The 11396-nt window shown below is 38.6% G+C and overlaps 1 protein-coding gene across 1 annotated transcript in view; it reads right to left on the bottom strand.

Moving 5' to 3' along the window:
* GMDS (GDP-mannose 4,6-dehydratase) overlaps nucleotides 1-11396 on the bottom strand; it is a gene marked incomplete at both ends in the record, with an annotated part of 124358 nt that overhangs the window by 18926 nt on the left and 94036 nt on the right. Inside the window, 2 exons of the mRNA XM_010019361.1 lie at nucleotides 9563-9667; nucleotides 10529-10721. Of these exons, the coding sequence (XP_010017663.1) occupies nucleotides 9563-9667; nucleotides 10529-10721 (298 nt within the window). The remainder of the gene's footprint in view (nucleotides 1-9562; nucleotides 9668-10528; nucleotides 10722-11396) is intronic.

The following is an 11396-nucleotide window of genomic DNA, read 5'->3' as shown; positions in this document are numbered from 1 at the left end:
ATTCCTGCAGCATTTCTACAGAAGTGGTTCTCAAACTCACATATCCTAGGGCATAAATTAAGAGCAAGTAGAGAAAACGTGATATTGTATTCTCTCTGTTGGCTTGGGTTTAATTTGTTTTCCCATGCCAAAAAGCAACCCTGAAATGTTTCATGGGAAACCTGCAAACTGTGACCTACAACCTTTTGTTTTAACAACTATCATTCTGTAGGGATGAGATATGATACAGATCAAAATATGCAAAGGATATTGCAACAATCTAAATAGCATGTGGTATCAGGTTTAATTACAATAAATACTTGCAAGCTGTTTGAGAATACTCATGCTTTTGGACATAGCTTTCATTTGCCACTTGGTGCCTAACAATTAAGTAGAACATATAATTAAATTTTAAGTGTCTATGAAAGGCAAATCCTTGAACAGGAAATATTTCAGCATGGTTGGCAAGGTGTGCACACTTGAAGAGTGCGGGAAACACATAAAACTGACAGTATATACTGCTGTAAGTCCTTGTAACAGAGGTTAAGATCTGCTCAAAAAATACTTGCAGTTAGATGAATAAGACTGACACAAATCAGCAACCTGTCCCACTGTTAAGATTTTTAGCTGTTTCAAAGTGACATCAGTTATGATTATAATTGTAAAGCTTTTGTGCACCCCCCAAAAAGCATGTAGTGCGTATAATGGTCTGAAATTAAGCTACCTATACATGAAAAGCTTTTCTGTGTGTTTTGCTTCCTATTTTTAAACACACCTTTCTGGGAAATTTCAGTGAAGACTTGGTACGATTGACACAGAAAAAAATCCCCATGTTCCTAAGTTCAAACCAAGATCTGATCAAATGCACTAACCTTCTTTGTGGCCTTACAACTGGTAAAAAACTGGTATGAAATCCTACCACGTGCTGAATCTTCTAAGAGATAACATCTGAATATACTCCTTTTCTCATTATTTTAATGAATCCTGAAGACTTAATTGAGGTACAATCAGTTGACATTTTCTTCTGCAACGTTTTTGAACCACGAACAGTGGAACTGTTTTATTGTGAATTACAGTCTCTCTTGTTAAGTTTCCCATATATTAAATGACTGGGTGGGTTCATTTCAAATAACTGTATCAGAACAACATGCATTTTTAATGTATCTACTTTTAATTTATTTTTTTTTTTAATTATACAAGACAAAGTAAGCAGAGTTCTAATAAGAGGGAACTGTCAGCGTTTAGGAGAGCTATTTTAAGGAAAATAGGATGCACGCTGCTGGGAAAATGTTTCAGATACTAAGGTGGGCCTGGTAAGTGTGGCAATCAGCACATGTGTACAAGCTGAATGTATGAACCTGCTTTCAAGTTTCTGCATCTGGTAGATGATACCCAAAATTTGAAAGTTGTGGAGTAAGGCCTAGACTCTCCTGTACTTAGTAACAGCTTTGCAGTGATACACTGCACTCTGAAGATGATCTGTAACCAATTTCTAATGGCTGTTACCTCATACTCCCAGGGAAATGCTGGCATCACTGATGTTGGGTTGCATACTAGGAAGCAGACAAAGCAGAATTATACTAGTATATTACAGAAGAAATTTATATATTCCAGAGAATTTATGTGAACAATAATATTTACACACAAGACTTCAGAAGTTTAGGAAATAATTAGTATGATAAGAATGAATAAAATATTAAACATTCATTACTTACACAATATTAACAATGTAAGTTGTAAGTCAGATTCATTTATGCAACATACCTCTTGCAAGAATGATGTGATTCCTGCTCTGTGTGTGATTTTTCTCCTTTCTTGCCTCTGACTATTTCAGAAAGACAATGACTATTTAAATTTGAGGGGAAAATGCAGGAGGAAATCTTAGCGAATCACAACAGAATGAAATAATAATTTTGTAGATGCAACTGCAAGAAAAGCAACTGCAAGAATAAACGTTTCAAGTGACAAAACCAAGAAATACAGAAGTGGTTGAGTGTCACTGAGTCTCCACATCTGGGGAAACCGTATCCTGCACTATGCTCTGTTGTCCTAGACTCTAGGAACACCTGAGCTGTGACTTAATGGTGCATTCAAAGGAGTGTAATTCCCCAGCCAAAGTGGTTTCCTTTAGAAATGATCTCACATGCATCAGCTTGGGCTTAATTCTAAGATTCCTGGTCTGGGGGAGCAGTGGACTGTGGTGCGTCTCTCATGTATGGACTCTTACCCACCAGCTACTGGGGTCTGAGATGACCACTTTGTATCTATACCATGCCCTATACTCTACTCTGATGTTCCAGCAAGGGCAATGGGGCAGTTCTGTTTTGACCTTCTGCAAAATCCACATACAAGCTATTTTGTAACATGCAACATATAAAACTCCCTGTTCTTGCCTGTATACCATTTCAAGTCTGCAAATTCATAGTTTGAGAAACTAACACTGATATCTGCTAATATAGAATCATAGAATAGTTAGGGTTGGAAAGGACCTTAAGATCATCTAGTTCGAACTCCTCTGCCATGGGCAGGGACACCACACACTAAACTATGTCGCCCAAGGCTCTGTCCAACCTGGCCTTGAACACCGCCAGGGTTGGAACATTCACAACTTCCTTGGGCAACCTATTCCAGTGCCTCACCACCCTCACTGTGAAGAACTTCTTCCTTATATCTAACCTAAACTTCCCCTGTTTAAGTTTAAAGCCATTACCTTACTACAGTCCCTAACGAAGAGTCCCTCGCCAGCATCCTTGTAGACCCCTTTCAGATATTGGAAGGCTGCTATGAGGTCTCCACGCAGTCTTCTCTTCTCCAGGCTGAACAGCCCCAACTTTCTCAGCCTGTCTTCATACAGGAGGTGCTCCAGTCCTCTTATCATCCTCGTGGCCCTCCTCTGGACTTGCTCCAACAGCTCCATGTCCTTTTTATGTTGACGACACCAGAACTGTACACAATACTCCAAGTGAGGTGTCACAAGAGCAGAGTAGAGGGGCAGGATCATCTCCTTCCACCTGCTGGTCATGCTTCTTTTGATGCAGCCCAGGATATGGTTGGCTTTCTGGGCTGCAAGCGCACACTGCCTGCTCATGTCAAGCCTGAGATATGTTAAGAATTGCATGTTAAAGTTTTCTAAATTTAGTACTTTTGACATTTTGTAAATTGTGTGGATGCTTTGCCTTTTTTTTTTTTTTTTTTTTTGATTAAGGTAAAGTTGAAATCAATCATGGAAAACAGCAAAAACTGTAATCTACTTTCTTTTCAACACAGTATAAACCACAAGGGAGCACATGATTTAATGACAAAAAGATGCATCTGATAAGATAATAATTTGCTCAAGGAGAGATCTGGTTGTGAACGCAGCTGTTCCAAAAATCTAAACCCACAGGCAAAAAATTACTTAGTTTTTGCACCTAGATAAACTGGTGATAGACCCCAGAAAAGTGCACCAGAGAAAGAAGTATAGAATCAGGGCTATTTCAAGATTGAAAATTAAAAAACACCCAACATTAAGAGATGGTAAGGATTCCCACAAACTATTGTTGCAAAGACTGAATCAAAAAGATTTCCGTAATTGAACTGTTCAACACAGCACCTTTCTTTATCAGTGACTCACTTGAGAAAAACATCTTTTTATATCTTGGTTCAGTTCACCTTCATGATTGTTTTGTTCCCATACATGACAAATTCCATGGCACTGGCCTGGACTATCTGAACGCCCAAAGCTATGGGCACAAGGCCTTCAGTTATTTCTGAAGTCTGGTACTGCTTTTAAAACACAAGTTCACAGAGGGAAGCCTACTTGTATTCTAGTGTGATTGCACTGCCTTTGCATATCAGTTTAGGCTAGTTTGAGGAAAATGACATGAGAAGTTTTAAGATCATATAAAACATAAAAATTAGAAAAAAGTCTCCATATATTGTGATGTGCTCAGATCAGTACTAGGTAATCAGTATCAGGTTCAACATAAGCAGAATTAGCTAAATTCTCTTATTTTGTAACATCAGATCTTTTTCAAGGGGAAAACACATGTACTTAGATGAAAGAGCAGAGAGGTATTACCTAGCAATTTTATATTATTACAGTCAATATTACTGCAAATCCATCTGTACAAGTAGACCCTAATGCCCACATTTATCCCCAATGATGTTAGACTGCATGTGTAGATAAGGGAACACCTGCATGGATCACTTAGCAGCATCAGTCTCACAGCAGGGGGAAAAAGCCAGTAAGAATGCATGTCTTCAGGACACTGCATGCTTTCTCTGTTGAAACACGCAAACTAAAAAGCATGAAATGATCTTGGCTGCTCTATAGCACACAACTGTCTGAGTAACTCCTTTTACATTTGCCATGGTACCTTGCCATCAAGTTTTCAATATGCTAGGCAGACAATCTCTGATGATACTAGCCAACCTGCATTCTTCTCATCCAGCAAGAGGTCAGCAAGACACAAGCAACACTGCTGGGTTTCATTATTCAGATATACTTGAGGGCTGGAAATTTTGTATTAAACGAAAGAGACACAGATCTGCACTGAAAATTTCTACGCACATCTTTCACGGGCCTAAACTTAAAAACGATCACCAGCAAAAGCCCTTGATGTTTCCAATGGGACCAGGTTGACCAAGCTCCTCCTGCACAAAAGTGTATAATAAGACTAGCAATTAGTCTCCTCAACAAAAGAAATAAGAAATGGAAATCTGGCAGATTTTGGCCACATCTCTTCACAGGAGATGCAGAAGAGCAGCTGTTACAGTAGGGATTGTTGGGATTTCTTATGAAAGTCAGTAGCAGATGTCACCATCTGCTTCTGCCTTCTCTGTGACATAGAGGCAAAAGGGAGACTGAAAGCTTGTTAGAAGGTAACAATAACAAAAAAATAAATTCAAAAGACACCCAAATATATTTACAGTGAGTAGGGGAACTACTTACCCCTTTCCCCCTTGCAAACCTGTGACGCAGATGCACAATAAAAACAAAGAACACTCCCCATTCTCTTTAAATCATGATTTCTTTTCATTTTAATCTTAGTACATGTACTTTGACAACATTCAGCCTGCAATCTAACACCTAGCCATTTCCTCCCTGGCTGAAAGAGATCACAGAAATGAGCAGTTGTATCTTTTCCCTCTGGCTATACAGCAATGGTCTGATGACAACTGCTTTACCAGGGTTGGTATCAGACAAACAAAAATTCCCTACTGAATGATCTACACAATGATGTCATGTGCGGAGGCAAAGTATTTATTACTTAGGGGAGAAAAAAAAAAAACAAAACAACAAAAACCAAACAGAACTTCTGCTGAATTGTGTCAAGAAACATGCTGTACATGTTTGTACATCTTGGCAGATAAAGATCAGATGAGGCAAGCAATGAAGTGGTTAACCAAATCAGAAAGTTATCTCAGACATCCAAAGGCACATCTTGTAAACCTCAAAAAACTTCCTACACAGAACTGAGGAGAAAAAAAGTAAGGGCTTGTCTGGGAGGAAACAAATTACAGTGTCAACAAATAGTTTGCTTTCTCACTCAGAAAAGAAGGTATTAGTGAGATCCAGAGCCTGACAAAAGAAGAGGAATCTTTTCCAATGGTGTATAAAAGGTTTGGATCGAGCCCCAGCTTTCCTGAAAACTAGACTAGCTAATTGTCTCTCTCTTCCACTGTCGAAACCACCACCTCACTGAACAGAAATACCTTTCTAATATTGGCAAAGGGCAGACATTTCCACAATGGTAGTACTGGGAGCCATGTTCAGCCACCACCAGCAACTTGGTGGCCACCACCTCCCCCATTTGGTATCCCATGGATAAAAACAAAAACAAAAACAAACTGGCATTCTGAGAAAGGTTTTTAGGTTTTCTTTTGTTTATTCATTTTTGGAAACAGAGGCCACCTTGTAGCTTACTACCACAGTACAGAGCAGTTTGCTTTTCATCTAGTGTCATATTTAGATAATAAATGAGCTTCAGAAATGGAAGATCCCATTATCCTTTGGCATTGCTATAAATCAGCAAACACTTGAACTATACCTGGATAAATCGATGGAAATAACTGAAGAGAACAGCTTTAGCAAGGTATTTTCCCCAGACCATTACCGGAAGTACTGTGCCAGATCCTCAGTTGGCATAAATCTACACGACCTTGTTTACTTTGCTGCAGCTGTGTTGATTTATGTGAACTGACAAGCATGTATTGGTCAAAAAGCGACTATTTTGTCTTTCGAAACTATAAAGTTGACTAAGAAATGAAAGGTATTGCATATAAAAAAAAATTAGAAAGTACTACAGAAAGGCTCAGAGTAGATATATATTTTATTATGATTAGTCTAACATAGCCACTCATTCTACTCCATGTGAAATTTTAGATATTATCTGTTACATATATATGTATCTCTTGAGTATGGACCCAAGCATTCATACAATTTAATAAAGCTGTACCTTTACCAAATTAAGATGTAAGGCTCAGACAGTGGGTTCAACCAACTTAGAGTTTATCACTGGTGTTTTTTGTAAAGTCGCTGTGGCTGTCAGAACATGAAACATCAGACTTAAAAGCAAGCTCACACAGCAAACTTAAGTGCTCAGATCTGCAGTATGGTGTCATATCTCAAGAACTACTCCTGTTACAGTCTTTTTCTTAGAAAGCAAGATAAAAGTAGAAAATCAAACAAACTTCTCAAAGCCAGCACCCCTCTCAAGCCTTGGTAATTTTGAGAAATTGGAAACCTCCCATATTAGACTTAAACACTCTTTACCCTTACGAACTCTGTGTAGACTTCCTTATTATTGTACAGGCTACATGAGATTAACTACTGGTGCTCCTTTCTGAATTAAACTGAGAAGGCTAAGAAGAAGAATTGGTATTCTGAAATTCCTAAATTTATGTTCCTAAATTCCTTTGTCAGGGAAGCAGCTCTTGAGATTAGACGGTTCTTATTTTCACTAGGCTCGTATATTGCTGTCCCAGTAGTATAATACCTGAACATTATATGAAAAGAGATCATGAAGCAAACTCTTTACAATTGTCTGTTCAACTCAACTTCAATGACCAGCTGCTAATAGCCACTTGGCAGGCAACTGGAATTCATCATTCCTCACCAAGAGTACTGGTACACTGAATATAAATATTTCTGTATTTGATGACAGTCCACAACACAAGCTGCAAGGTACCAAAAATGCACTCTGTTCATCCTTATCATTGCCTTACAGTGTAACACACCTCACGGATCCCTGCCTACAAGAAATACTAGGTTTTGTCTCTTTACAGTCTTTTCCTATAGATACGTTCACTGTAGGAAGCTTACATGAATTTTCAGAAGTATGATTAACAAGATATGGGGAAAAAGTATGCACTATCTGCTGGGACAGATCGACTCTGCACCTCAGCAAGCGGCACTGTCACACACAACCTTTTGCTCTCTGCTGATTACCAGGAATTATGTTTTGTGTGGACAAGATACACTTAGTATCACCATCAATCGGACATTGTAATTCATCAATTCATTGTAACACTAAACCAACTGGAATAATGGTATGTAATCATAATATCGGAATTAAATATGTATTGGTTTATTTAGGTATTCCCAATCTTGAAATCAGGTAGAGGGGAGGGGGACAGGGGAAAAAGGCCAAACCGTAAGGCATTTTAAAACTTCCATGTGGACTACCAGCTCTGCATAAGAGTCAGAAATCCCAGTTAAACCCTCTTTTCCTCCCAAAGCACCTTTGCAGTCTTCAAAAACATTACAAAAGTAATGAATCGCTGAATGGCTATTAGGAAACAACCTTAAAATTACTTTTCTTCCATTTTCCTCTCTGTATAAATTTTCAGAGTTTCTCCCATAAAAACACTACAGAAATGGCACTAGGCTGTGATTACAGCTGCTTTCATGCCATGTACATCTGCTAAGGCAAACAGAGCCAACCAAAACCATTTCTAAGACAAGACGCATGGCACAAGAGGCTTAAAACTGCACCCAGCACACACACACAATCAAAAGTACAGCCTGAGACTTCAAAGCATAGGATTGTGTTCTCCATGGAGACATTAAGTGTGTTGGAACGAGACTTCGGATTGGAAGCTCCATTGCAGCAGTGTCAAAGCTGGAACAAATGTGAGAGGGCTCAAAATAGCAATGAACACTGAAGTTTTCCTCCTTCAAAATTTCACAAGGCTATAGAGAAGCAGCATCAATGGTAAGTGTGTTCCTATAATTTCCATCTCATGGCCCCTTAGCGTTACTAGAAATCATGCCAAGCTACTATTTGTCATTGTATATTCCCTCATTCTTTATGTTAGTCAGAATATTTTAACTGCACAATGATAATTCAGAGCAAATTGGACATCAGTTTACAGCTCCCCAGCAATATCTCTTTAAAAGAAAGCAAAGTACTAGGGCTTCTAAATGACACAATCTAGTGAATTTGATTATTTTTTAATTTTAAACTTGTACTGTCGTCTGCTCCAGTGATGTACCAACTTCTACCACCAAGTATTTGGTGCACCACTTACTGTAAACGCTACCTATTCAGTGTACTATGAGGTTTCGCAGCTGTGAGTCCCAAAGACTGAAATCAATATTTGAATCCTACTGACACTGACTCCTTTTTCGTCCCCCTGTTGGTTTGGTTTTTTTTTTTTTCCCCAGCAGAATTGCAATTACGGTCTATTTTATATTTGTCAGTATGATTAAAACTACTATATTTTGTGCGAGGCTATAATTTATATAATTGCATTCCTGTAAAACTTGAATTTATTTTTCATTTAGAAATAGACCACAATACCAGCTTTCTGTGTTAATTTAAAGTTTAATTTTAGAGTGTTATCTAAAGTCATAGTACATTAAGGGCAGAGGAAAACTGTCGTTTTATAAGACTTTGAATCAACCATGGACTCTTACTCAAACTAAATAACAGTATTAATTGTTCCTAAAGTACTACAAGAGGAAAAGGGATGATTAAGTGGAATTTAAGCTGCACTGCTATTAAGGATTAAACAGCCATTTTAAAGCCATGTGTTAAAAGCCATCTTGTCAGAAGTTACGGGCCATAATCCACAATTTTCTTCAAAATATACCAGGCTGTACCCATTAGCCTTATGAATTTAGAGGGTCTATTATTTCTGCCTCTTAATTTGACATTTATACACAAATAAAAATCTTGAGTACAAGTCACACTTGAAACTGCATCTGTTATTCAGTTGACCTCCTAAATGTTTAGAAAACCTGCCTTTTAATATGCCATTTTAACATTTTAGCCATAACTTATTATCAAGAGGGAAAGAAAACTCAGGGATGTTATGACATTGTTGTAGTCTCTTAAGAGCACTGATAAACAAATTCAGATACACAAGCCTCCCTTCATCATCAGAGTTACAAAATGATGCTTGAAAGGGAAAGGTGCTGTTTTGCAGGCTCGGAGACTGCCAGAAGGGCTATATTAAACACTGTGAGCAGGCTACAAGTCATGACACCCTCCCTACAGAATTTTGGCAAGTTTAAATGAAACCTGTGGATGCATTGTTTCATTTTTCCGGTCAGATGCACACAAAGTTGGGAACAGTTTCACATGGATTTTCTAACCTCTCCTGGGGCTTTCATGATTGAAGAGGATGCCATTCACAGCAAAGAGATTGTAGGCCTCTCTGAAGTTCACCACAATCCAGTAGGCGTACAGTTTTGCTGCCCCTACAAAAATAATTTTGAAGGTTTACATATATCCACTGTGCTTGTACACAGCTCAGACAGACAGGCATACACATCTCTCTCACACGCAAGTCCACATTTCAGCAGCAGAGTGCATTAGGATTTGATTCATTTCCTATGCGCATCACATTTCATATAGAAAAAATATCCATCCCAATATGCAGCATCTGAATGGGAAAATACTCCTATTCTGTGCAGCCCCAAACTGGCCAGGAAGCATTAGGGCACTTTCTCACTGTTTTCTTATGCACACTAAAGCATAGCACTTTTTCTTCTATAATATAATTAGCACAGCCAGAGCGTGTGAAATACACCACAGTGGTGACCTCTGCTAATAAAAACCAAAAAAAATTGCTTTGGAGGAATAAAAGCAAAAATCTGGTGCCTTAACACTCAAATTGATTTGAAACTTTATCACCAAAGTCCTCCATGCACATTGCTTTAATAAGTGTTTCAAATTTCATGCGAGTTCATGAAGGAAGACATGAGCTCCTGGGAGTTTTTCATTTAGGCAACAAAAAATATGAAACCTTATAACTTCAGGGGTATCTCACAACCCTTTGTGAAGGAAGAGCCGCCCTTCCCCCCATCTCTACAAGAGCTCCCTACCACTGAATTAAATGAACATGGTCTTGTGAAGTGAGATGCTAATTTCCAACCCCCAGGCAATGGCAGCAAATACTTTTTATATAGTAACTAATAAAGGCATGCCTCTCGACATGTCTAGTCACTTTAGCTCTATCGTCATTCTAATCTCACACCCAAATGACTTCAGCCCTAAGACATGAGCAGGGAGAGTAGACTGTAGACAGACACTACACACACACCATCAGCAGTGCTCACCGTAAGGCGATCTTGGGTAAAAAGGGGTGGTCTCCTTTTGTGGGATTTCTTGCACTTTTCCAAAAAGTTCACTGGTGGAGGCTTGATAGAACTTCACAGAGTTTATAAGGCCACAGGTCTTAATAGCATCTAGGAGCCGTAAAGTGCCAACCCCATCAACATCAGCAGTATATTCTGCTAGGTCGAAAGAAATCTTGGGAAGAAAAAGAAATAAAGAACCATCAATTTTACTAGGAGAACCAGAACATGCTGTGATCATGTACAACCAAACAAAGTAATACATTACTTGTAACAGACTACCTAGACATTTTAGTTCAGAGTAGATGCTCAGTTTACAAAAGCATCCTCAAAGGATTTCTAAGAATAAACAAGAATTCCATAAATAGCAGAACCAAAAGGCTGGTGTTCCCTGAACTCTCTCTCTCAGGATTATTTTCCCATGTGAAGTAAGGGGTAAGCCTCCCCACACTGAAAGCATTATCAGGCACTCTCTCACCTCCACAGCTGCCAATTTTCACATATTCACTTGGGCTTAATATCTTTGACGCACTTGAATTTGGTTAAAATTGTCAAAAATATAATAAAAAAATAGCATGATAGCACAAACATGTATTAAAAAAACTCACAAACTTGAACAAGGTCCAAAGTTTTGCAATTTAAACACACATCAAAATGCAAAGAAGACTGGAATGTCTGCTGTCAAATGACATACCACCTAAGGTGTGCAAGAGCTGTGGCTTTTGCACAGAGGTTAGAGGGATGATGAAGTGGGAGAGCAAAGGGTAGAGGTATCCAAAAGAAACCTGACATCTTCTCCAGCTGACATATGATAATAAACAGTACGAACTCACACACGCTGCTGGGCCAA

The sequence above is a fragment of the Nestor notabilis genome, unplaced genomic scaffold, assembly GCF_000696875.1.
Source record: "Nestor notabilis isolate BGI_N333 unplaced genomic scaffold, ASM69687v1 scaffold1398, whole genome shotgun sequence".
NCBI classification, from domain to species: Eukaryota; Metazoa; Chordata; class Aves; order Psittaciformes; family Psittacidae; genus Nestor; species Nestor notabilis.
Note: the sequence above shows the minus strand (reverse complement) of the source record. Positions and strands in the feature narration are given on the sequence as shown.